Source organism: Amaranthus tricolor, chromosome 11, assembly GCF_026212465.1.
Source record: "Amaranthus tricolor cultivar Red isolate AtriRed21 chromosome 11, ASM2621246v1, whole genome shotgun sequence".
Taxonomy (NCBI): domain Eukaryota; kingdom Viridiplantae; phylum Streptophyta; class Magnoliopsida; order Caryophyllales; family Amaranthaceae; genus Amaranthus; species Amaranthus tricolor.
In genome coordinates this window covers 23,043,672-23,070,756 of record NC_080057.1, presented here as the reverse complement: position 1 = coordinate 23,070,756, position 27,085 = coordinate 23,043,672, and the positions used below count along the sequence as shown (strand labels likewise).

Sequence of the window (27,085 nt, the reverse complement as noted above, 5' to 3'; positions counted from 1 at the left end):
GAGATGGGCGATATCTAATACTTATTAATGCGTGATCGATCATACGTAGTTGTTTTATGGGTCAAAAGTAGGCAAAAACTAAAGATTTTAATATGTGATGATTATAATAATATTTATGCTTTAACATACAATATTTATACAAAAAGTGGTTCAATATTTATAGTTGATAAAAGTTCTTATAAATGTATCCATTTCACTAAATTTATATATTGTTTAACTTTATTTTCTATCGCAATATATATTATGGTACACAAACCTATATTTCAAATTGCGTACCGATATTAATTTTTTTTTATTTTATTCATCTGTTTTGATATTTTTTATTTATTTATGTAAAAGTATTAAATAACACGTGCTTAGCACGGACAATTTCCTAATTTATAGTTATGTAAAAATCGATATAGATATAAAATACAATTTTAAACGGAAGTGAAACATCTGACCCCAAAATAAATTCCATGACCCTAATAACCACAATAAGTCGATTTTGAAATATTTGCTGCTGACGGTGATGTAAGACGCGGGTAAATGTCACCGAACTCACCGTCTGGTGCCGGTAAAAGGGTATCCAGGAATTACTATTACTATTACTATTGGCTTATAAATCCTCATTAGTCATTACTCCCTACTTATTACTAGTCATTCCTCGTCGCTCTTTGAAATCCGCCGACCGAAATTATCTTCTTGTCCTTCCCTCCTTTCTTAGTCCCCATCTGCCTCTACTGGTAAATCTTTCTCTCTACTTTCACTGCTTCAATGTGTGATGTTTTTCTCAAATTAGGGTTTATCTTCCTTTTATCAAGTTTTTGTTTTCTCTAAAAAGGATTTTTCTATGTAAGTTTCTCGTATTACAATTTTGTAAGTAAAATAATTTATTTTGGATTTTTAGGGTTTACTCTGATTTCTTGATGATTTTGAATGTATCGATTTTAAACATGTTATCATTGATGATGTTATGATTGTAATCATTCAGAAACTATGATTAGCCGTTCCAGAAGAACTCTATATGTCGGTAATCTCCCAGGGGATATCAGAGAGAGGGAGGTTGAAGATTTGTTTTACAAGGTATTTTTAGGTTTTGCATTTGATAGTGTTTTATTTTATTCTGTTTTTCGGATTTGTTTCATTAAATTGTTTGCTTATTGGCCGATTGATGTTGCCTTGTTGGTTTAGAGGTGTTCATTGGGGTCACGTGTTTTGGTTCGGTTCAAGATTGAGTCTTGTGTCCACATTGATTTTTACATTATTTTAAATTCAACTTGAAGTTGGGTTCGGTTCTAAGTCGGTAAATATCGGGTCATCGGGTCTGTTTCGAACACCTTTAGTCAAAATGATGCTGAAAAATTAATGTTATTTAGTTAGAAAACTGTTTAATTACATGGGAGTGACAAATATATTTTATGAAAATTAATATTAAAACTTATTTATATAACCACCATTTAAAACCACCAATAAAACGGCACATAAAGTATATTTGTATTATATTTTGAAGATTATTTGTTAAGCATAATTTAGATCTAATTACTAATGAAGATTAAAGCACATTTTTTATGCTTATTTTATGGCTCTTGGGGTTTTGTGGTCTCAAGTCTGGTATTCAAAGTGAAGTATTTTACACTTACATGGACTATGACGGTGAACTAATTTTTTTGGTTATGCACTATAGTCTTCTGGTATTCTTCAGTGATGAATCTTGGTCCAAGGCTTTGATATATTATCATTGTTGTTACTGTGAACAATATACTATATTCGAACAATCTGGTCTTACTCCTTATGAGGTTATTGATCGTTGATGTAGTATGGACGCATTGCTCATATTGAATTGAAAATTCCGCCAAGACCTCCGGGTTATGCGTTTGTTGAGGTGAGCTTTTTTCCCATTTTCTAGAAGCGGTTAGGAGTGATTTAGTACATACATTTTTATAGATTTTGGCTACATATAATTGTTGTGCAGTTCTAACTACTGTTGATGTGTTTTTATTATGTTCTTAGTTTGAGGAGGTCCGTGATGCTCAAGATGCTATTGATGGTCGGGATGGCTATGATTTTGATGGGCATCGACTAAGGGTTGTTGAACTATATTCAACTTCTTCTGTTTAGTGGAAAGCTATGCAGGCAAATAGTTTGAAAAGTGTATTGTGATGTTTCTTTGAAGGTTGAGCTTGCTCATGGTGGGCGTGGAAACTCTTCATTGACGGACCGCTATAGTAGTCATAGTGCAGGACGTCGTGGTATATCCAAACATACTGAGTTTCGTGGTAAGTGCTTGTTTTAAAGTGTTTCCTTTTGATTATTTACTATTTAGCTACTAGATCCTCCTCATATTTATACTGGATGCAGTGTTGATAACTGGATTGCCTTCTTCTGCTTCTTGGCAAGACTTAAAGGTACATGCATATTGTAGTTGATGACTATGTCTCATGCCAATCTCCTCATATTATAGTTTACATTTGTGGTTTTGGTCACAATTACGGTGACGATCATGGTGATGCGGTAGCAAGGATAATACGATTTTCGTACAACTAAATATCTTTCGAGACTATGACATATCCTTTGATTTGTTCTGAAACATTTTTTTGAACATATTTATGATGCAGAAAATATTTGAAAGTTTCTACATCTTGGAGGATACTTTTAGATACAACCTTGTTTTAACACTGTCATATGCAAATGTATGCATGAACAAAATTTCATTTTCCTCTTGTAATGGTGGATGTGATTCTAACTTGCTAATATATCCAGGATCACATGCGCAAGGCAGGAGATGTTTGCTTTTCCCAAGTCTTCAGTGATGGTGGTGGTAAGATACTTTTAGCTCGAGTATGATTTATTGGTAGTTATTGTGCTTGCATGAGCCAATATTATGGTTTCTCTATTTGGATGTCGTTGTCCTTCCCTTTTGGGTTGTGGTTCATTCTAGTAAACTTCATTTCATTATTCTCTCATCTTATTCTCAATATATGTGTAACAATTCGACTCACTTATTGACTAAGTAAGAAAAGTCGTTACAAGTATGATTACCCAAACTGAATCCAATCCCAAAACAATATCAAGTAAAAGTGAATCACAAATCTCAAACATAACAATGGCAACTAATCTTGAGTCCAACAATTGAAACACAATTCAAATTATACCACAGGTAACTATATTAGTCTAGCGTAGTTAACTTAACCTAATATATTATATTTTTACTATAGTCAAACATTGCTACTATCATGAGGTCAAACTTTAACTAAATGTGAAGAAGTAATCCAAAATAATACATAACGAGAGAAAACAATCCAAAAATATGCAGTTGGAAGTATAACACTTCAAGGAAACATTAGTCCCAGATCTTTGTGCGCATTAGGAAGGATAAATATACAATTGATTTGGTTAGAAAGCATTATTTTGGGTATCATATTGATGTTGAGTTTCTTTGTACGGTAAGTTAGATTATATTTGAGATACGTAACATATTAAGATTATTGAATACCTTAGAGTAATACTATAGTACAACAACTAAGGAAGATGACGTACTGCGAATTATTCGTGTGTTAGTAAAGCCTAAGTAAGGACGAAAGATGATTATTAAGGTCTATAGCTTGTGTTGCTGGAGGTAATCATATTTTGGTTGAGTTCAATGAATTTGCAGTACTGTGGGATTTTCTTATATAATTACTTCGATTAGAAAGAATTATTTTGGGTATCATATTGATGTTGAGTTTCTACGTAAGGTTAGTTAGATTATATTTGAGGTATCCTACATGTTAGATTATTGAATAAAGGATTATTGATTGGTATATGAACGTAAAAATCAATGGTTATAAAGTATCGATAATTCTAATGTTACAGGAAAGTGGACTTCGATTACCTTAGAGTAATACTATGGTGGAACAACTAGGAAAGATGAAGTAATGCGACTTATTTGTATGTTAGTTAAGCCTAAGTAAGAACGAAAAGTGAATATTAGGTCTATAGCTTGTATCAATAGAGATAATCATGTTTTTGTTGAGTTTATTGAATTTGTAGTACTGTGGGATTTTCTTATTTGATATGGAGTTAGACTATTATGTTATGGAGAGAAGTTTTATGAATAGATAGGGATTTATAGTTTGGACATGAGTACGTTATTTGGAGGTCATGCAATTTAAAAGAGAATAATAGCTTTATTTGGATGTCGATAAGTATAAACATAGTTTGATGATAGAGTGTTACTGGTGAAGTTTAGATCTTTGTATAATTTTGATTATATCATTATTAAAAATGGTTTTTTTAAAAAATTTTTTTTTAACTTTTTTTAATTTTTTTTTTCAAGGATAGTATCTCATAGTTGTAATTTTTGTTTATGATAATTCGAGGCTATTAGGCTACATTCTATTACATATATTATGAGTACCTTATAACTGATATTAGTGGGTATATTTTGAGGTTTTATTAATCTTGGAGGTAACATTAGTGAAGAGTGGTGCATGACATAGGTACGAAGACTTTGTGGGAACATAAGTTTCATGAATATGTAAAGATAATAATGCTAAGGGATAATGTTTTGAAACCTTGAGGAATAATGCAAAATTAAAAATTAGTTTGGTTATGGACTTGAGCAAAATATCATGATTGTTCAATGAATGGGAATGATTGATATGATGAATTACTTTAGAAGTGTAAAATTTATTTTTGAGGTTATATTAGGAGTTTTGAATTCTGTTTGACTTGAGGAAATTATGAGTTGATTGGATTCCAATTAGCAAATTGATCATTGGTAAGGATGAGATATGAATTGCTTTATATAATTGGTCGGTTAGAAAGAATTATTTTGGATATCGTATTGATGTTGAGTTTCTATGTAAGTATATTTGAGGTATGGAGCATAATATTTATCGAAGGATTATTGATTGGTAAATGAAAGCAAGGAAAGGATAAATGGTTTTTAAGTATCGATAGTTCAATTATTAGAGGAGAAGTGGACTTATTTGTGTGTTAGTATAGTAGAGCAACATGGGAAGATGAAGTAATGCGAGTTATTTGTGTGTTAGTAAAGCCTAAGTAAGGACGAAAGATGATTATTAAGGTTTATAGCTTGTATTGCTAGAGGTAATCATGTTTTGATTGAGTTCATTGAATTTGTGGTATTGTGGGATTTTCTTATATGATACGGTTTAGACTATTATGTTGAGGAGAGAAGTTTCATGAATAGATAGGGACTTATAGTTTTGACACGAGTGCGTTATTTGGAGATCTTGCACTTATAAATGAGAGTGTAATAAACATCATTTAGATGTTGATAAGTATAAATATAATTTAATGATAGAATTCCACTGGTGAAGTTGAGATCTTACTTGGTATAAATTTGATTACATCAACAACGAAAATTGAAGAGTTATATCATCAAAAGTTTTAAAGGATATAGAGTGGTAGACTCAGGTTCTTAAAATGGTTTGGTTTTTATATTTCAAGGATTGTATTTCATAGTTGTGATATGGGTTTATGATAATTCGAGGCTAGTAGGCTACATTCTATTACTAATATTGTGAGTACCTTATAACTGATATTAGTGGGTATGTTTTGAAGTTTTGTTAATCTTGGAGAATAATAGCTTTATTTGGATGTCGATAAGTATAAACATAGTTTGATGATAGAGTGTTACTGGTGAAGTTTAGATCTTTGTATAATTTTGATTATATCATTATTAAAAATGGTTTTTTTTTTTTTAAATTTTTTTTAAATTTTTTTTAATTTTTTTTTTCAAGGATAGTATCTCATAGTTGTAATTTTTGTTTATGATAATTCGAGGCTATTAGGCTACATTCTATTACATATATTATGAGTACCTTATAATTGATATTAGTGGGTATATTTTGATGTTTTATTAATCTTGGAGGTAATATTAGTGAAGAGTGGTGCATGACATAGGTACGAAGACTTTGTGGGAACATAAGTTTTATGAATATGTAAAGATAATAATGCTAAGGGATAATGTTTTGAAACCTTGAGGAATAATGCAAAATTAAAAATTAGTTTGGTTATTGACTTGAGCAAAATATCATGATTGTTCAATGAATGGGAATGATTGATATGATGAATTACTTTAGAAGTGTAAAATTTATTTTTGAGGTTATATTAGGAGTTTTGAATTCTGTTTGACTTGAGGAAATTATGAGTTGATTGGATTCCAATTAGCAAATTGAACATTGGTAAGGATGAGATATGAATTGCTATATATAATTGGTCGGTTAGAAAGAATTATTTTGGATATCGTATTGATGTTGAGTTTCTATGTAAGTATATTTGAGGTATGGAGCATAATATTTATCGAAGGATTATTGATTGGTAAATGAAAGCAAGGAAAGGATAAATGGTTTTTAAGTATCGATAGTTCAATTATTAGAGGAGAAGTGGACTTATTTGTGTGTTAGTATAGTAGAGCAACATGGGAAGATGAAGTAATGCGAGTTGTTTGTGTGTTAGTAAAGCCTAAGTAAGGACGAAAGATGATTATTAAGGTTTATTGCTTGTATTGCTAGAGGTAATCATGTTTTGATTGAGTTCATTGAATTTGTGGTATTGTGGTATTTTCTTATATGAAACGGTTTAGACTATTATGTTGAGGAGAGAAGTTTCATGAATAGATAGGGACTTATAGTTTTGACACGAGTGCGTTACTTGGAGATCTTGCACTTATAAATGAGAGTGTAATAAAGATCATTTAGATGTTGATAAGTATAAACATAATTTAATGATAGAATTCCACTGGTGAAGTTTAGATCTTACTTGGTATAAATTTGATTACATCAACAACGAAAATTGAAGAGTTATATCATCAAAAGTTTTAGAGGATATAGAGTGGTAGACTCGGGTTCTTAAAATGGTTTGGTTTTTATATTTCAAGGATTGTATTTCATAGTTGTGATATGGGTTTATGATAATTCGAGGCTATTAGGCTACATTCTATTACTAATATTGTGAGTACCTTATAACTGATATTAGTGGGTATATTTTGAAGTTTTGTTAATCTTGGAGAATAATAGCTTTATTTGGATGTCGATAAGTATAAACATATTTTGATGATAGAGTGTTACTGGTGAAGTTTAGATCTTTGTATAATTTTGATTATATCATTATTAAGAATGGTTTTTTTTTTTTAAAATTTTTTTTAATTTTTTTTTCAAGGATAGTATCTCATAGTTGTAATTTTTGTTTATGATAATTCGAGGCTATTAGGCTACATTCTATTACATATATTATGAGTACCTTATAATTGATATTAGTGGGTATATTTTGAGGTTTTATTAATCTTGGAGATAAAATTAGTGAAGAGTGGTGCATGACATAGGTACGAAGACTTTGTGGGAACATAAGTTTTATGAATATGTAAAGATAATAATGCTAAGGGATAATAGTTTGAAACCTTGAGGAATAATGCAAAATTAAAAATTAGTTTGGTTATTGAGTTGAGCAAAATATCATGATTGTTCAATGAATGGGAATGATTGATATGATGAATTACTTTAGAAGTGTAAAATTTATTTTTGAGGTTATATTAGGAGTTTTGAATTCTGTTTGACTTGAGGAAATTATGAGTTGATTGGATTCCAATTAGCAAATTGAACATTGGTAAGGATGAGATATGAATTGCTATATATAATTGGTCGGTTAGAAAGAATTATTTTGGATATCGTATTGATGTTGAGTTTCTATGTAAGTATATTTGAGGTATGGAGCATAATATTTATCGAAGGATTATTGATTGGTAAATGAAAGCAAGGAAAGGATAAATGGTTTTTAAGTATCGATAGTTCAATTATTAGAGGAGAAGTGGACTTATTTGTGTGTTAGTATAGTAGAGCAACATGGGAAGATGAAGTAATGCGAGTTATTTGTGTGTTAGTAAAGCCTAAGTAAGGACGAAAGATGATTATTAAGGTTTATAGCTTGTATTGCTAGAGGTAATCATGTTTTGATTGAGTTCATTGAATTTGTGGTATTGTGGGATTTTCTTATATGATACGGTTTAGACTATTATGTTGAGGAGAGAAGTTTCATGAATAGATAGGGACTTATAGTTTTGACACGAGTGCGTTATTTGGAGATCTTGCACTTATAAATGAGAGTGTAATAAACATCATTTAGATGTTGATAAGTATAAACATAATTTAATGATAGAATTCCACTGGTGAAGTTGAGATCTTACTTGGTATAAATTTGATTACATCAACAACGAAAATTGAAGAGTTATATCATCAAAAGTTTTAGAGGATATAGAGTGGTAGACTCGGGTTCTTAAAATGGTTTGGTTTTTATATTTCAAGGATTGTATTTCATAGTTGTGATATGGGTTTATGATAATTCGAGGCTAGTAGGCTACATTCTATTACTAATATTGTGAGTACCTTATAACTGATATTAGTGGGTATATTTTGAAGTTTTGTTAATCTTGGAGAATAATAGCTTTATTTGGATGTCGATAAGTATAAACATAGTTTGATGATAGAGTGTTACTGGTGAAGTTTAGATCTTTGTATAATTTTGATTATATCATTATTAAAAATGGTTTTTTTTTTAAATTTTTTTAAATTTTTTTTTCAAGGATAGTATCTCATAATTGTAATTTTTGTTTATGATAATTCGAGGCTATTAGGCTACATTCTATTACATATATTATGAGTACCTTATAATTGATATTAGTGGGTATATTTTGAGGTTTTATTAATCTTGGAGATAAAATTAGTGAAGAGTGGTGCATGACATAGGTACGAAGACTTTGTGGGAACATAAGTTTTATGAATATGTAAAGATAATAATGCTAAGGGATAATGTTTTGAAACCTTGAGGAATAATGCAAAATTAAAAATTAGTTTGGTTATTGACTTGAGCAAAATATCATGATTGTTCAATGAATGGGAATGATTGATATGATGAATTACTTTAGAAGTGTAAAATTTATTTTTGAGGTTATATTAGGAGTTTTGAATTCTGTTTGACTTGAGGAAATTATGAGTTGATTGGATTCCTATTAGCAAATTGAACATTGGTAAGGATGAGATATGAATTGCTATATATAATTGGTCGGTTAGAAAGAATTATTTTGGATATCGTATTGATGTTGAGTTTCTATGTAAGTATATTTGAGGTATGGAGCATAATATTTATCGAAGGATTATTGATTGGTAAATGAAAGCAAGGATAAATGGTTTTTAAGTATCGATAGTTCAATTATTAGAGGAGAAGTGGACTTATTTGTATGTTAGTATAGTAGAGCAACATGGGAAGATGAAGTAATGCGAGTTATTTGTGTGTTAGTAAAGCCTAAGTAAGGATGAAAGATGATTATTAAGGTTTATAGCTTGTATTGCTAGAGGTAATCATGTTTTGATTGAGTTCATTGAATTTGTGGTATTGTGGGATTTTCTTATATGATACGGTTTAGACTATTATGTTGAGGAGAGAAGTTTCATGAATAGATAGGGACTTCTAGTTTTGACACGAGTGCGTTATTTGTAGATCTTGCACTTATAAATGAGAGTGTAATAAACATCATTTAGATGTTGATAAGTATAAATATAATTTAATGATAGAATGCCACTGGTGAAGTTGAGATCTTACTTGGTATAAATTTGATTACATCAACAACGAAAATTGAATAGTTATATCATCAAAAGTTTTAGAGGATATAGAGTGGTAGACTCGGGTTCTTAAAATGGTTTGGTTTTTATATTTCAAGGATTGTATTTCATAGTTGTGATATGGGTTTATGATAATTCGAGGCTAGTAGGCTACATTCTATTACTAATATTGTGAGTACCTTATAACTGATATTAGTGGGTATATTTTGAAGTTTTGTTAATCTTGGAGGTAATATTAGTGAAGAGTGGTGCATTACATATGTGATGATTTTGTGGAAACAGAAGTTCTATGAATGTGTAAAGATATTAGTGCTAAGGGCAATATCTCGAAACCTTGAGGAATAATTAAAAATTAGTTGTGGTTTTTGACATGAGCAATATATCATAATGATTATTTAAATCATGAGGATGATTACTATATAAGATTAAGTATGTCAGAAGTGAAATTTATGTTTGAGGTTTTATCAGGAGTTTTGAATTAAGTATGACTTGAGGAAATTATGAATTGATTGGATACCGATTAACAAGTTGAACATAGGTAAGGCTGAGATATGAATGGCTATATTGAATTAGTTCGGTAGAAAGAATTATTTTGGATATCGTACTGAACATATTTTGGTTGAGTTTATTGAATTTGCAGTATTTTGGTATTTTCTATTATATGATACGAAGTTATACTATTATGTTGAGGAGAGAAGTTTCATGAATAGATAGGGACTTATAGTTTTGACATGAGTGCGTTATTTGATATATTAGGCTTTATTCGAGGCTATTAGTTGGTAAAATTATGATAATTCGAGGCTATTAGGCTATATTTTATAAGTTATATTATTAGTTGGTATACTTTAAAGTTTTGTTAATATTGGAGATAATATTGGTGTATAGTGGTGCATGACATGTGTATGAAGACTGTGGAAACGGTAGTTTTATCAATGTGTAAAGATAAAATTAAATGTGTGAATTAGATTAAAATATAATTTAAATACTCCCTCCAATTCAATTTAGTTGTCCCATTTTGTTTGGGCACAAATATTAAGAAAAGGAGGGGACCACCTAAAATAGTAGACTCATGTGCAATATTGGGTGTTTTTAATATTAAGAATTAGAGGGGACCACCTAAAATAGTAGATTCATATGCAATATTGGGTATTTTTAATATTAAGAAAATGAGGGGACCACCTATAAATATAGGTCTTAAAATAGAAACGAGACAAGTTAGGTGAACTTACCCAATAAAGGAAATGAGACAAGTAAAAAGAATTGGAGGGAGTATGTAGTTTAGAATTATAAAATGAGTGAGTTATTTTTAAAAAAATAAGAAGTAAATTTTACAGGAATAGTCCGTTGTGGGTTAATTCAAACAAGAAACATCAATTAAAGAGTGTGAGGGAATATTCCTGCTTCAAAATATTGCTTTTTTCAAATGTTACATTATGTGACTGATACTTTCTTATGTCTCGATTTTGAATTTTGTCATTTGACGGTATGTCCGCTCATCTATCTTATGATATACATCTCACTCACCCCTTATTCCTACAATGTTCACTCCTTGAAAGCGCACTGGTTTAATTTAACAAAGGAAGTTATATAGAATTTGGCCTTCAACCTTGGTGATACACTTTGGTCATATAATATTATGGTCACTACTCTCTATTTTAGCTACCCTCAATCAGATTCAGATTCATTACATCTTGATCTGTGTAAAGTTGATTTAAAGTACCTAACTCAATTGATACATAATGCTTACAAACTTTTCAGGGACACTGAATTTTATTTCATCTCATTGGTAGATATTGGGCCCAATTGGGAGGCTTTCTATGTTTTGTATGATCAATATGCATCTGTCCCTAGTGTTTTTATAGTTGGAAAATGGACTTGTCAACCTTGCATAGCTTGAGTGTGCATGTAAGGGGTTTCAGGATGGACTGCATAAGATAGATTGCTATATGAAGTGCTGTGCTTCATTGTCACTAGAAGGGCAGGGTTGGTGCCTGCTTTTCTTGGTCCCTCTGTTTTTTTTTTCTTTCTACGCAGAAAGAATCTAAATTATTCTCCCTCTGTTAATAAGGAAAAAAGTTTGCAGTTTATTTTATGGCCAATTTTTGTTTTTTCACAATGGGATCTACTGATTTTTTTGGCAATTAATGAGAAATATATTAACTCCAAAAAAAACCTTTTACTGCTATAAAGGGAACACTTTCCCAACATGAAAGGGAAGTTACACTAAGCCAAAGCCAACAACAACCAAACAACCCAAAAAACAAGAAAAAGCCTTAACCATAAGCCAATGCTTACAAGAGTCCTCTAGTCTAGCAACTACAAGGAAAATAACTATGAGCTACATGTTAAGCAGGAAGTCCATGATTACCAAAAACACGAAGATGCCTTTGCAACCACGTCTGATAAAGCATTTCAGTCCAAAGCATGGTATATAAAGAGGCTTTGGACTGCTTCTGCTTACACATCTTACTCATACTCGGAACGGCACAACCAAAAGAAGGGGGCCAACAGAAATATGAGACAGAATAATTAATGTGAAGAAACATATCATGAATGTAAGGACAAGAGTTAAAGAGATGATCTCTATCTTCAGCAGCCAGGTGACAAAGAACACAAGTAGGATCACAATGCAAACCTCATTTAACAAGCCTATCCTTAGTGGGAAGCGTGGTAAGGAGAATTTGCTAAAGACAAATAACACTTCTGGGAGATGCTTTGTTGTTACACCATAAGGCTCACCTACTCAACTCCCCCCAATGTGCATTCTATTTCCTACTATCAATAATCCAAGTCAACATCCAAGAGGTTGTGCACCCTAAATTGCATAATATCACCCTTCTATTAATAATCATTCACCCATTTAATCCCAAACCTATCTTTCTTAGAAGCCAACGCTCATAAGCTCTTAAGGAGGATAACATCATTCCAAACCTTGATATTGCAAATGTTGAAGGCATGCAAACTTGATTCCAAGCAACACGAGGTTTTGCCCTTCTGATCATCAAGATGCCAAATAAATTTGTTGCAAATCTGCTTAGCCATAGAGATAATCTTCCTTGGTAACAAATTGATCTGAGCCCAATAAGCATGTATGCCATGAATAACACTATTCACCATTTGGAGTGTTGGACCCTACCAGCCATAGAGAGGATTCTAGAAGTCCAATGCTTAATTCTGGCAGTTCTCAACAATGGGCATATAGTCATGAATACTAAGCCTCTTAGAAGATAAAGGAAAACCCAAAATTTCTAAAAGGAAAGTCCCCTTTAGGAACACCAATAACATCCAAAATAGAAGCAATAGAGTCCTCAGGAAAATAGATAGCACTCTTACCCCTATGTACTGATTGTTAGGTAAGGGTAATCTCTGAATTGATCTTAATTGAATAGACTTTGGTGGAAGAATGACCGGAAGTAATTCTTGTGTAACCCCTTCAAATGGTACATTTTTTGATTGCTTCTTGGTGGAAGCTTGGTTGCTGTCTCTCTTTGGTTTTTCACTGGCTCACAATTGATGATCCCTTGGTTAGGAAAAAACAGGGTAGTGCCATTGTGGATTCATTGGGAGATGGCGTGGGAATTCTCATGGAGATCAACACCACGTCACCGCATGTTATTATTAGCCTTTCTTGCAGTTTCCCGGTCAATAAAATCTAATTATTGACTTATTGATACTCTATTCAGCCTTGAATGCTCAATTGATAGCTTTGGTGCTCAGTGAGCGAGTAGAGAGTTTTACGTTGGATTTCATTTGATTATTTCTTGAAGTGAAGGGGAGGAAAATTTGGGGCCCTCCAGATATGTGAAAAGTTCAACTCGCGGTGCTACTACATGAATTAAATGCGTATAATACACCTACTCTAATTCATTGATAGTGAGATTATGTGACTATAAAACTGCCTTGCGTCATCCCTCAGTTCCTATGAGATTATCCCATATGCTATTTACAGCTGTCTTCTGGAGTTTCCTTCTTTACCATTTTTTTAAGACTGACCTTTTGGTTTGCTCTCTATCTCTCTTTTCATAATTGGGTTACCCCATCAACCTTTATCCTTTAAAAGTAACTGTTTTGCTATAAGGCAATCTGTTAGGGACAAATGAGGTTCCTGGAAGGAGCCTCCAGTGGAAGTTTTGAACTGTTATTGCTGATAGTATCAACCCTTCTTTTGCGAAGCTATTATTTCTCTGTTGAGAAATAAATGATGAAAGATTACTCTAGGATCATATTTTGTCTATTAATTAATTGAGTCATGTGTGATGTCTGAAAAGTAGATTGATTACAAGCAAATGATCACTCTTTTTGCGCATTCAAAGGAACATTTTATATCCCATTGTATATCGGATTTCCATTTTATTGCTGCTTTGTACAGTCCTGGTCATAGTTGTAATGCTAGATGCCTTTTATATGTTAACATTTTGGGATGATAATGGTCGATATCGTTGATTTTTTGTGTGCAGGGACCACAGGGGTTGTTGATTATACAAACTATGATGACATGAAGAAAGCTGTGAGTTCATCTTCAATCTATTATTTTCTTTTTCTAATTTCCTATGTAAGTTACAATTTGTTGCTACTTTGTTACTGCAGATCAGGAAGCTTGATGACTCGGAATTTCGCAATGCATTTTCTCGGGCATTTGTTCGTGTATGGTCCTGTGTTTCTTTCACGTAGGCATATGCTTTGTCTTAACTCATAAGATATATCTGCATTTGGCACAAGTACACTGAAGTCAACTTATATATTCTAGAACATGTTCTGTATATACCTTGCATTTATGTATTATGAACTCTTTCCCCCTTTACCTACTCTTTCAGGTGAAGGAATATAAAGGTAGTCGTAGTCCGCCGTCAAGGAGTAGGAGCAGAAGCTGCAGCCGAAGCCGTGGTCGAAGTTATAGTAGTAGTAGAAGTCGAAGGTAGAATTCTTTTGCAACTTGTAGCAATAATTTCACTTACTCAGATTTCAATTGGCATGTAATGCCTAGTTCTTATTTCCTTGCTTTGTGTGTTATGCAGCAAGTCTCCAAAGAAGGCCTCACGCCTATCACCTGCTAAACCCCGTTCCCGATCTTTATCATCTCGATCTAGATCAAGGTCTCGTTTGTTGTCAAGGTATGACATTCGCTTCTTTTTTCTGTGTTCTGTCCTACCAAAGCTTTTCAACGAATGCTAGGTTCATTTTGATGATAATTTATTTGTCAAGTTAAAGTAATGCTATTTTTTGCGTTGAAATGCCCAAATCTTTTGGCCCAGTTTCACCATAGAATTTCAATCTGTTTGCCCTTATCCTATATTGATGATTTATAGCTCTGTCCCACTTCCATTTTTTTAAGTGAAGGCGATAGATTTCATTTGACCTCCTCTGAAGGCCCGAAACCAAAAAAGGAAGATATTGTAATAACTGGTTCTGTATTTTAAGGGTGGTTTAGTTATGAGTTTTATGATTGACGACCTTGGTTTTCTCCTTATGTGTGTTTGTATTTACCTTGGAATAAGAGAGGATCTACTGTTTAAAGTCTTTATGAGAAATTTTCTTTTTTGATTTGGTGTTCGCACGTTCTATTCCTTGGTAGTGGTATCATGAGGATTGGTTTAGTTTTCTTTCTTTTTCGATTCAATTTTCATGTGTAAAGGTTGCATGTTTGTTTGTTAGATTTGAATATGTGCAGCAATGTGGGAATCGCAAATTAGGATCTGGATACGTACAGCTTTATGGGATTTGCAAATTAGGATCTGGATATGTGCAGCTTTATCGGAATTGCAAATTAGGATCTGGATATGTGCTGCTTTATGGAAATTGCAAATTAAAATGATGGGGTGTATTTCAATTACCTCAACTTTTATTTTAGTTGTGGAGGTATGCGGCTGTTTCTTTGAATGGCAGCATTGGGTACCTTCATGATCTATTTGTTCTAATACACTTAGCTTGACATGTCCATGGGTGCTAGATTTGGACACAGAAGCTTATGGACTGCTATGTTAAAGCTCTGGAATACTGGAAACTAATTGCTTATTGCATTTTGGAGCTTTTTGGATTCTGTGGATATGGTCATACAATCTGGAAGGGATGCCCCTGCTCCATGTGTATATTGATACATTAAATTATAGTATGGTGATATTCTAAATGGTTTACATTTCCACGTAAAAGCTTGTTTGCCGGGTTTTAAAGATGTTTTAAGTTTTATATTTTTATTCCTCCTGCTAAAGATATTTGTTTTCCTTTTGCTCCTCTTTGCGTATGAATGTGGTAACACTGTCCTGCAAGAGGAATCAAGGCTTTTGGGTCAAGGTCTGAAAGGTTGTTGAGGACATGTGGATAACAAATTGAGTTGTTTCTGGAATTTGCAGATCACGATCAAGATCCAGTTCGCCAGTGCCATCTGTAAGTTTACTTTTGTTAATGTACTTTAGTTTTTTTTGAAAGATTTGTTGATGTACTTTCGCAACTGTTATGTAGAGCTCAAATAGTCAAATTCAATCCTTGGTTTGAGTGGTTCTTGTAAAGATTTTTTTTTTCCTGACAGCATCTTATTTCTTGTCATTCCCAAACCCCTAGTTGTGGCTGAATAAAGAATCTGTTTGCCAAGTTATCATGGGGAAGATCACTACAATAGTTAGGCTTATTTTCTGTTATTCTATGTGCAGCGTAAGAAAGTACCGAGCAGAAGTCCCAAGGAAAGTAGCCCCAGTCCCCGTAGGGATCGTAGCAGAAGCCCGAGCAAGAGCCCGATCAGAAGCGGGAGTAAGAGCAGGAGCCGGAGCAGGAGCAGGAGTCCATCAAGGCACGAGTCCACTTGACAATGCTTCGTATTCTTGCTTCTGTGGCACTTCTGCAGATTCATGTTCTAATCACTACAATATCTTGGGAAATTTGTGATTACAGGTAAAACTTGATTGGATCGTTGGCATTAGGGGTGAAATTTATTCGGATTAAAACCGCAAACCAAACCATACCAAACCGAATAACAAATATGGTTTGGTGATTTTTTTAAATTTGGTTTGGATTAGGTTTGGAATTTTTAAAAACCGAAAACCGCATTACTAGACCGAACACCGAAATATTAAGGGTAAGACCGTAATTTTAAAACCTAAAACAAAAACCCTTACCAACACTCACCTTTTTTCCATTCTCTCCCAGAGTCCCAGTCTCCCTCCCGCCGTCCCCTTTTTTTCATTCTCTCTCTAAGTTCTAAATTCTTGAAAACCTAAGCCTAAGCCCGCCGGCAGCCAACGTCGACGCCTCACGCTACTCCTCTCCAGCCGGTCCAACCGTCCAAGTAAGTCTTCTTCCATTTTTTTTTTGTTCGATTTAATTTTGTGTTTAATTTTCTGGTTTTAATGTGTTCGTTTAGGGTTCGATTTAGGCTTTTTTGTGTTTAATCTTTGTTTTTTGTGTTTAATCTTTGTTCGATTTAGGGTTCGTGTTCTTCCATTTTTGCTTGTTTACTGTTTTTCTGGGTTTAGTCTTCTTCCATTTTTTTTTTGTTCGATTTGATTTTGTGTTTAATTTTCTGGGTTTAATGTGTTCGTGTTTAGGGTTCGATTTAGGGTTTTTTGTGTTTAATCTTTGTTTTTTGTGTTTAATCTTTGTTTTTCGTGTTCTTTCATTTTTGCTCGTTCGATTTAATTTTGTGATTAATCTATGTTTTTAAGTGTTTAGGGTTCGATTTAATATATGTTCTATTGTTCTTTTTCAAGATGTCAAACCCAGAAATTGATAGTGCTGGAACAGAGACCTAAACGGCCTCTAAAGCAACCATTGGCACTGTTCGAAAGCGGATGAAGATCGTTCCGGCGTATGGGATCACTTCTTAAAGATTGAAACAGAATCTGGAATGCAAGCCAAATGCAAATACTGTGCAATTCAATACAAATACAATAGTAAGAGGAATGGAACAAGCACTTTGTGGGCACACATTTCAAAGTGTCGTAAGTATCCTTACAATGTTCCTAAAGACTAAGTCTAAACAAAGTTTGCTTTCATTTCAAGTTGCTAAAGAAATTGGGGGTGCTTCTAGTGGCTTAGTTGTTCATAAGTTTGATGCAGGAAAGTTTAGAAAAGGTTTGTCATATATGATAATTGTTGATGAGTTGCCTTTTAAGTTTGTTGAAGGCCAAGGATTTAAGTTTTTTTGTAGTCGAATGGAGCCTAGGTTTTATGTACCATCTAGGATTACTGTAGCAAAAGATTGTTATGAAACATACTTAACTGAGAAAAGAAAGTTAAAATCATTTTTAAAGAGTTGTAACTCTAGAGTATCTTTAACCACTGATTCATGGAATTCTGTGCAACAAATTAATTATATGGTCTTAACTGGTCATTTCGGCACTAGGTGTCTGATACAGACACGTTAGGCACAGGTTTTAGTTAAAGAAGGGAGTATAACCGAGAGATACAAAGCATTATCAATAATCACAAACACACACCATGAATAACAAATAACAAAATGATTAAAATCTTGAAGAACTAAAAGGTCTAAAACAGAACACTGAATTCACTTAATCTTGAGACTTGAGAGTACCCATAAAGAACAAAGAAGGAGAATGGTGATGAACTAAAAGAATGGTGATGAACTGAAACAAACTTACCCAGTTAATGGTGATGAACTCGATTCTTGTCGACGTCTCAATGTGAATGGTGAAGAAGAAGCAAGATGACGGCGTGAAGATTGAAGAAGATGGGAGTCTGCCGTCTGGACGAATTTGAAGATGCAAGCAGCAGCTGCCAGCCAGGAAGAATGAAGATGAAGATTGAAGATTGAAGACGGGATTTCAGAATCATAAATCAGAAGGCCCAAGGTAGATTTAGGCATTTTAGGTTTTGGCGGCCAAATTTAGAGTTTTGAAAATAATTTTTTTTTTTTTTAAAAAAATATAAACCGGATACCGGGTACCCGGTTTCCCAAAATTTGTACATATTTTGAGGCGGGTATCTTGAGGCGGGGCGGGGCGGGGATGGGGCGGGTATCACCTAAAACCCATCCCCATCCCCATCCCCGCGGTGGGTATGAATTTTATACCCGACCCGCCCCATGACCTATCAAACCGGGACCCATCCCCTCCCCGATAGGGTGGGGATGGGGCGGGTCTCCTATTAGACCTGCCCCGCCTGCATCCCTAGCTGCTGGCCCAAGGTGCGCCGATCGATGTTCGTGGCGCACCTACTACACCGGACTGCATGCCGTGGTTCCTCTCCATCACTCGCCGATGGATGACACCACGTGGCATCATCGCAACATCACACTATGCTCCTGCTGCGCCTACGATGATCCAATTTGTAAGTCTTTATTTTCATTTAAATGATGAAGTTGTCGATTACATAATATAATATTAAATCAACTAAATATTAATTGCAGGCACAAGGTGCTGCAGCAGTGATGGGGTACAGCCACGAGGAGCCGGTGAGGGAGATTGCGCAAGGCATGCTCGTCGGCACATAGTTCCAGCACTTCATACCGGAAGTCGCTGCGGAGTCTTCACCGGTTACCGCCGATACGCACGTCTCATCTCCTGCTTATGACTATCATTTGGAGGAGATGGACCTTATATACCTCGTTGACGTTGCGGGAACCTCGCAAGTTGGGCCATCGCAACCATCATAGTACCAGTCCTCTCCTCTGCCAGAGCGACACCCGAACGCCTCATACTACAGTAGGAGGCATAGGAGACCAACTCAGTTGGATATGGTAGATAAGGGTCATGAGCGTTAGCATTTCGTTTGTGTATTTGGATTGACTATATATATATATATGTGTGTGTGTGTGTGTTTATTTGGTTGTATATTTTAAACATTTGTATATATTTAGTTGTATATATATGTTTATTTACTTTATCATAACCTCCAAGCTTTAACTTACGAATGTTTGGAGTTTTGGCGACAAATTATCCCGCCTGAAACATACATTGACTTGTAATAACTTATTCTAATGTCTCTAATGCAAATATAACAAATAACAACTCAATAATTAGGAAAAAAATATAAAGTAAAGTAACTGTTCGCAGTTAGTGTCAAAACAAGTCAAACAGCTGTTCACAGTTAGTAACTGCGAACAACTATTTTGTCTTTTTTGACCTGTTCGCAGGTAGTAACTGCGAACAGCTCCAAACCTTTGGTTTAGAATTTTCACGCTTACTTTTGGAAATAAGTTTAAAATTATCTTATTTGGTTCATTTTAAATTTTCAATCAATCATATACTTTTTGAACATCTAACAAAAATGTGTTTGATTTAGTTTGTCCTAATTCTTATGGTTGGAAACTTCGTGCTCAATAAAAGAATAGTGTTGTATCTTTGTGGACCATAGTGACTTATAAAGGTCCACATACATCTACTTGTGTTAGTGACAACAATAATTTGGTGTGCGCCAGTTAAATTCATCTACATGATGGGGGTTTTCCAAATGGCTATGCTACACCAACATGGCAGAGGTTTTCAATGGTGTCATGAAAGGTGCTAGATTCTTACCTGTTGCAGCTATTGTTGAACTTACTTTTTATCGTGTGAACAAGTGGTTTGTAAAGAAAAGGGAGATTGTTAGACAACGACTTGCTTCTAATTATACGTACACTCCCTACATTGAGAGAAAAATAGAGGCAAACAGGTGTAAGGCAAGATATCACAATGTAGAGCCATATGACATAACCAATGGGAAATATGAAGACACAACCAGTAAAAGATGAACGAATAGAACGCAAAGGCAGGAAGCGTTACACTGTTAACTTTTCAAACCGCACTTGTACAAGTAAAAAGGTTCGGGTATTTCACTATCCATGTTCACGCGTGTTAGTTGTATGTTCAGTATAAAGCTTATCTAAAGAACCTTTTGTGGATCGTCGTTTTCGCACTACTAGTTATCTGAAGACTTTTGAGCCACAATTTGAACCTGTGCTTGACTATATATATATATATATATATATATATATATATATATATATATATATATGTATATATATATATATATATATGTATATATATATATATCTATGTATATATATATATATATCTATGTATATATATATATATATATATATCTATGTATATATATATATATATATCTATGTATATATATATATCTATGTATATATATATATATATATATATATATATATATATATATATATATATATATATATATATATATATATATATATATATATATATATATCTATGTATATATATGTATATATACATATATATATATATATATATATATATATATATATATATATATATGTATATATATGTATATATATATATATATATACATATATATATGTATATGTATATATATATATACATATATATATATATATACATATATATATATATATACATATATATATATATATATATATACATATATATATATATATATACATATATATATATATATATATACATATATATATATATATATATATATATATATATATGTGTGTGTGTGTGTGTGTGTGTGTGTGTGTATATATATATATGTATATATATATATATATACACACACATATATATATATATATACATACTCTTACTCTACATTTTACTTTTATGGGTCAACCCAATTTGAAATAGTTTCTCAAAAAGACCATCTCATAAAAATTTATATTTTAATAACATGTGTATTTGTACACCTTGAAGCTGTATTATTATATTCAACCGTGCTTGACCTTAACTCCTAATTTCTCCCTTTTTCTTTTTTTTTTTTTGTTATTTGTTACAAACATAACAAAAACTTTAAAAATTGCAATTAGAAGAACAATGAAGTGGGACTTATAATAGTTGTTTTGCAAAAATATCAAATCTTTAAACATAGTTTATATTATAGTAGTAGAAGCAAGAACAAATCGGAAGTGACATACATACATAATTCTAAAAGCATCCACAAACAACTAATAGTAGGAGTAGGAGTAGGAGTATTCATGATTAGCCCTTAAGAAAAGCAAATCCATTTTAATTAAACGAGTAGAATTAAAAAAAGCTAAGCATTTTCCTGAGTCATACAATGCATATTATACATCACTTGATTTACAAGCAATCATAGGGCTTCCTTGGAACCTTCAAATTCATCACCTGTCTGCTGCTTAGACCTCAAACCATAGCAGCTGTACAAGGAATTATGAGGGCATTATTAATTGGTTTCTCAATCTGTCTGCTTTGAGATTATTACTATAATGTTATGTTGTGAGGGGAAATGAAAAGTGTTACTACCAACCCTATCAGTAATCATCTCAGAGGAATAAAAAGGTACATAATTTACAAAAAAAATATTATATTTAAAGTTTGCTACAAGTCGATGTTATTACTTTATTAAGTTTGGAGAGGATTAAACAAAAAAAAATTAATTTGTAAGGACGGTATAAAGACATAGATTTAATGTGTCCGTGAGAATTTATAAAGCATAAGACCATTTTCATAATAGATTCTGAAAGTAAATTTTATTAATAGATATTATTACGAAAATAATGTAGTCCATTCGAGGAGATAAGGTGAATGATAAAGATATTATTATGTTTTTTTCTTATCTTAATCATAAAACGGAATACTCTAAGCTAACATTATTCACTCATTCAAAAAAGGTGTAATATCAGTATTAGAGGATGGAATCCATCTTTCATATTTCAAAAACTCTAACCCTTAAATAATTAAATGATTCTATAATATTCTTTATACTCCTTTAGATTTGATACATCATTATAAAAAATCCCTCGTATCTAATTTGTTATCTAATCTGCCACATTTTACACACCTCTAATATATGCTTATACAAGCGAAGAAATTAATTTTTTTGAAAATGATAAAAGATTAAATTTTTGCCATAAAAATAAAAAACATGAACACATCATTTCATGAAAACAAAAGAATCCATGTGCAAATTCCCAAATAATGATTCATAGTGAGCTCTCACTAGTCACTACTTAAATTCTATCAAAACTCAAAAGGTAGATGAAATGGATTATGCAAGTTAATTGGATCACATTACATGAGTGGTAATATTGGGTCCCAACTTGGTCAAAGTAAAAAGACTTATTCTATTGCTTCTATGTATATGTACCATTTTTGTTGGAAATTCAATTATTTGCTAGTGTTTGGGGACACAACACTCAACAACACACATTAAAAATTTATGGATCTTACTTGTCTTACATATAAGACGTAATATATAAAATAAGCTTAAATGATAAATAGTGTTAATAATTGTACTGTAGCGAATATTTCAAAACGGAGGAAATATTTCACTACGTCAAACTTTGATCTCTTGTAACTTATAACTTTATAGATGCGGTGTGGATGACATTTATCACCCTTTTTATTTATATTGGCAGTGACATAAGATTATTATTGTGATATTTTACTTGTACAAGTTAATTTGGAGTAATAGAAATTTTTTGGATTGTTTATTTTACAAACAAAACTCATCCGAATTTTTTATTAATTTACTTTAACACATTAGTACTATCCATAATTTTTAGTCGTAGATCCGCCAGTGATATCAACGGATAATCAGTTAGAAGATAATATACCTTGAATGAGAAGCAATGAAGCTAACTCGTCATTGGAGAGATCTTGACCATTGGTGGGACTGCTTGGATGGATCTGCATGTCTTTGTGCAGTTTTCCTTCTAAGTCATCCGGATGAATCTTTTTCTTCATCATCCTTTTCATTAACTAAATAAATATAATAATTACAAAGTAATCAAAAATTTATTATTTTTAACTCATCAAAAACTATGACTTAAATGGCATCCAAAGACATTTATGCACATCTATTCAAACTTTGATACTCAAAAACGTTTATTTTATTTTATAAGTAATATCAATTTTAAAAAATATATTAAGTTATGAATTTAGCGGGTTTTTTCTGTTAAATATGAATTGGTGACATGTAATTTGGCTTGATTTCGTTTTAATTATTAAAAGTAGGGTTTGGATTTGGATTGAAAAAATCAACACCAAATTTAATTCAGTTTAATTTGATTTTTACAACAAATCCAAACCAAACACTAAATTTACACCTCAATTATGATGCAACACTAATCTTGTTATTAAAAAATATTTTTTAAGGGGAAATGAAAAATCGGAAACAAAAAGCCAAAATTAAAAACAATCCAAAATAAAAAGGATAAAGGCAATAATATCTAAGGAATGTAAAGATAACAAGTAGGGCTTCTTTGTTATTGTTTTTTATTTTCGGTTTTTAATTTTTTTAAAACTAAAAATCAAAAAGGGAAATCAGATAAAGTGGTTTTACTTTATAGTAGTCAGTTTTCAATAAAAAAAAAAGAAAAAAAACCCAAAAACAAAAAACATACCTGGTTGAACTTCTTGAGTGGGTGCAAATCCTCTTTAAGAAGCTTTTTAGCTTTGAAGAGACCATTTTTAGCTAAAGAATTAGGCTTCATGATCATCATATCAATACCTTGTTTTTCATTCATCATGATGTCACCCTTAACACCATCATCATCATCATCATCATCATCATCTTGCAATACTTTCACATTATGATGATAATCAGAATCTTCCAAGAAAAGTTCAGCAAGAGTGACTCTCCTCCTGCTTTGTTCTTCATCTTCAATACAATTATTATTCTCATAAACTTGTTCTTCCTCAATAATCTCATGATTAGCACCAATAACTTTATCTAATTCATGGCTAAAGTACTCAACATTCATCAATGGACTTGATTGATCATCATTTTCATCAAGATCATAACGATCATCAATAACATGATGATCATCATCATAGTCATGATTATCATCATGAATTTCTTCAAGCATTGCATATTTACTAGCCTCTAAGGGACTAATAGCAATGGTACCAATGGATAGAATTCCATCTTTCCAAGAGTCTAGCATGTCTACTATCATATGAGAATTATGGCCATGGAAAACATTCATCTCATTTTCTATTTTTGAACTCTCATCTTTTTGTGTTCCATTTTCTGCAAAAATTGTCATGTTTGTAAATTTATGTTAAAGAATTAAGATACATTAATATTGTTAGAATATACTCACTCCAATTCACTTGTCCCATTTGCTTTTTGGACATTATTCATCTCTTACTATTAATTTGTATTTTATTACTAATCTATAAGCTATTGGTCTCAATGCAAGTATTATTTATATCAACTTTCTATAATTTTTAATTACGCACAATTAGAGATATTAAGGATTAAATAAGTGCATTGAATAGAGTGCATAAAACAAATGAGACATTAATAGCGAATTGGAGGGAGTATAACATATCATAGGGCTTCACCATCAGCTTAAGTTTTTGGTGGAGTTGGTTCCTAGACATGGTATCAGAAGCCAACTTGACAAGAGGTCACGAGTTCGAATCTCAATCATCTCTCATTTAAAGTGAAAGAATTTTAAGCTATAAAAGAATTATGCTTGATTGAGTTGGTTGTTAGACAAATATATGTTTGATGATAGGAAATGGAGTAAAGAAAGGGGAAGAATTTTAAGAGATTACGTATATTTAGTGGCAGACTAAGATTTAAACTATAAGGTCCTCAAAATTGATTATAATAATAAGCAAAACCCAAAAATATAAGCAAAAGCCAAAATTAAAGGGCCACCATAATATTTTTTTACTTAAAGAGATTCAATATTATTTACAATATTTTCTTAAGAAAATCAATATAATTCACTTTCAAGTCCATTTATGCATTTGCTACTGATCACATTTTCTTCATTTGGATTCCAAGGGATGATGAAATGGAAGAAAGTGATCTTGAAGAGAGAACTCTTTTACATTTTAGACAAAACAAAAGCCTTCAAATATGAAAAGAATTATGAAACAAAAACACGTATGCTAAATTTGCTCTTTACTTCTCTACCTTTCCTTACAAATTATTTATTAAAACATAGTGTAATTAATGATGAATGTAGAGTCATAGCATTTGGCAATTTGAAATATTTTATTTGTATTTTTAATCATTTCTTAATTAGTAAAAAATCAATGATTCATATATTATTTCAAAATAATCAACAATATTTTTAATTTCTTTAAAAGTTAATCAATAATTATACAACTACAGAAAGAATCATATTACCTTCGAGAAAAGCTGTGCACGGATTAACATTGAGAAATCGCGGATGAACCCAATTAAAGACCTACATTTAAAAACAGAAAGCTAAATATAAAACTCTACATTAACAAGATTCAAACATATGAATTGGGTCTTAAAAGTTGCATGGAGAAAGAAAGAGGGAATTAAGAACTAACCTTCATTTTTTTTTTTTACTTGGACTAAGTTTGTTTTGTTGGTAGGCAAAGAAGAGTGTGTGTATACGAAAATGTTGGGCTTAAAGTATATGATTGTGAGAGTAGGAGTGGCCAAGAAGACTTGGACCCATCGGCTCATGGTATGTTTTGATTGATTAAGATTTAATTTGTGTTGGTTATTTGATGGAATGATCCATATGTAAAGATTCTTGATGCAACCTTAGGCATCAATTTAGGTAATTATTTTTGATCATCAAAAATTTGATCTTGATCAACCTTTCTTATCATTTCATAATGTACTTATCATCAAATCATGTAATTTTCACTGATGTCGTTATTTTTGGTATTTTGTAAATTTTAAGAGAAGAAATATTTTTTTGAGGATGTATTGAAGAATTTTTTTTGTTATGACATCACAATATAGAGGAGAAAAATTGTACGTGAAAATTAATTTTTAAAATATGGAGTGAACCTATTATTAATTTAAGATTTATGACTTAGATTTTTCACATACTTATTATTGGTTTTAGTATTTTTTTTAAGATTTAGGATCAAATGACTTTATTGACATAAAATAGGAAAATTTTCACTTGTTTCCTATTATAATTTTATCTTTTCATTTATGTTGAATACTCCCATCTTTGATGGTTCATGACATTGTTTTAGTCAAAGACCATCATCACATTCTCAGCAAGTCGGACCTTTAAAGTTGTAATTATTCAGAAATTAATTAAAAGACAAAAAATATTATATAAAAAATAGATAAAAGATGAGATAGTTATAGATAATTTTTCTATGAAATATTGATACTTATTGATGTTATAAATGCAAGTTTTCTATGTGGCTTTGGGATTCCGTTGGGCATAATATTCCATTATCTACTTACCGACTTTTAGAGCATCATTGTTTTCATCAATTACATCAAATTTTTTTTAAAGCTGTCTATTTGATTGATAATAATAAGAACATTTTTATTTTGTTTTGGCTTTTAATACATTGGAAGTATTTGGTGATGATCATTTCATTTTTGGTTTTTATAAAAAATTATCTTAAATAATATAATTTTTATGAACTTTTCTATAATTATATCAACTTCTGATTAGCCATGAATAATATTGATTTAGGAGGTGTTCGTTTAATAATACCAACTTTTGTTTATAATAGGTTATTTGACAAAAAAATTGTAAATTAATGATCAAACAAAAGATGGTATTCTTCTAAAAAATTCTCCATAAGTTGGTATTATATATACTAAATTAA

At 31.9% G+C, this 27,085-nt stretch overlaps 2 protein-coding genes across 7 annotated transcripts; one reads left to right on the top strand and one right to left on the bottom strand.

Moving 5' to 3' along the window:
* Positions 1-588: 588 nt before the first annotated feature.
* LOC130827460 (serine/arginine-rich-splicing factor SR34-like) lies at positions 589-20,375 on the top strand. 5 transcript variants are annotated; one of them, XM_057693188.1, is made up of 17 exons: positions 589-725; positions 974-1,065; positions 1,799-1,864; positions 1,993-2,067; positions 2,156-2,258; positions 2,341-2,387; positions 2,743-2,800; positions 14,060-14,109; positions 14,190-14,246; positions 14,417-14,517; positions 14,618-14,713; positions 15,950-15,983; positions 16,247-16,484; positions 16,740-16,878; positions 17,300-17,530; positions 18,195-18,400; positions 18,958-20,375. In XM_057693188.1, exons 2-13 carry the CDS (start codon positions 979-981, stop codon positions 16,397-16,399), a joined length of 927 nt encoding a protein of 308 aa, XP_057549171.1. In that variant the 5' UTR covers positions 589-725; positions 974-978; the 3' UTR covers positions 16,400-16,484; positions 16,740-16,878; positions 17,300-17,530; positions 18,195-18,400; positions 18,958-20,375. The 5 variants fall into 5 exon arrangements, with proteins under 5 accessions (XP_057549171.1, XP_057549166.1, XP_057549168.1 ...); XM_057693183.1 differs by lacking the exons at positions 16,740-16,878; positions 17,300-17,530; positions 18,195-18,400; positions 18,958-20,375 and adding an exon at positions 15,255-15,458 and having other exon boundaries at positions 590-725; positions 15,550-15,983; positions 16,247-16,383; XM_057693184.1 differs by lacking the exons at positions 16,740-16,878; positions 17,300-17,530; positions 18,195-18,400; positions 18,958-20,375 and adding an exon at positions 15,255-15,458 and having other exon boundaries at positions 682-834; positions 15,550-15,983; positions 16,247-16,383.
* Positions 20,376-21,379: 1,004 nt separating this feature from the next.
* On the bottom strand, positions 21,380-25,882 carry LOC130827458 (protein TILLER ANGLE CONTROL 1-like). 2 transcript variants are annotated; one of them, XM_057693182.1, is made up of 5 exons: positions 25,826-25,882; positions 25,653-25,713; positions 23,908-24,536; positions 23,119-23,263; positions 21,380-21,699 (listed from the first exon to the last, which is right to left on the bottom strand). In XM_057693182.1, the coding sequence occupies exons 1-5, from the start codon at positions 25,829-25,831 to the stop codon at positions 21,686-21,688; spliced, it is 855 nt and encodes a 284-aa protein (XP_057549165.1). In that variant the 5' UTR covers positions 25,832-25,882; the 3' UTR covers positions 21,380-21,685. The 2 variants fall into 2 exon arrangements, with proteins under 2 accessions (XP_057549165.1, XP_057549164.1); XM_057693181.1 differs by having other exon boundaries at positions 21,380-23,263; positions 25,826-25,881.
* Positions 25,883-27,085: the final 1,203 nt, after the last annotated feature.

What these genes read in the sequence shown, in the direction of transcription:
- LOC130827460 (XM_057693188.1), top strand. Translation starts at nt 979, where the DNA reads ATGATTAGCCGTTCCAGAAGAACTCTATATGTCGGTAATCTCCCAGGG. An exon ending in TTGATGGGCATCGACTAAGG is followed by an intron (nt 2,068 to 2,155) that starts GTTGTTGAACTA and finishes GTTTCTTTGAAG; the next exon opens with GTTGAGCTTGCTCATGGTGG. An exon ending in ATGATGACATGAAGAAAGCT is followed by an intron (nt 14,110 to 14,189) that starts GTGAGTTCATCT and finishes TTGTTACTGCAG; the next exon opens with ATCAGGAAGCTTGATGACTC.
- LOC130827458 (XM_057693181.1), bottom strand. An exon ending in GTGCACAGCTTTTCTCGAAG is followed by an intron (nt 24,537 to 25,652) that starts GTAATATGATTC and finishes CAATTTTTGCAG; the next exon opens with AAAATGGAACACAAAAAGAT. An exon ending in CACTCAAGAAGTTCAACCAG is followed by an intron (nt 23,264 to 23,907) that starts GTATGTTTTTTG and finishes ATATTTATTTAG; the next exon opens with TTAATGAAAAGGATGATGAA.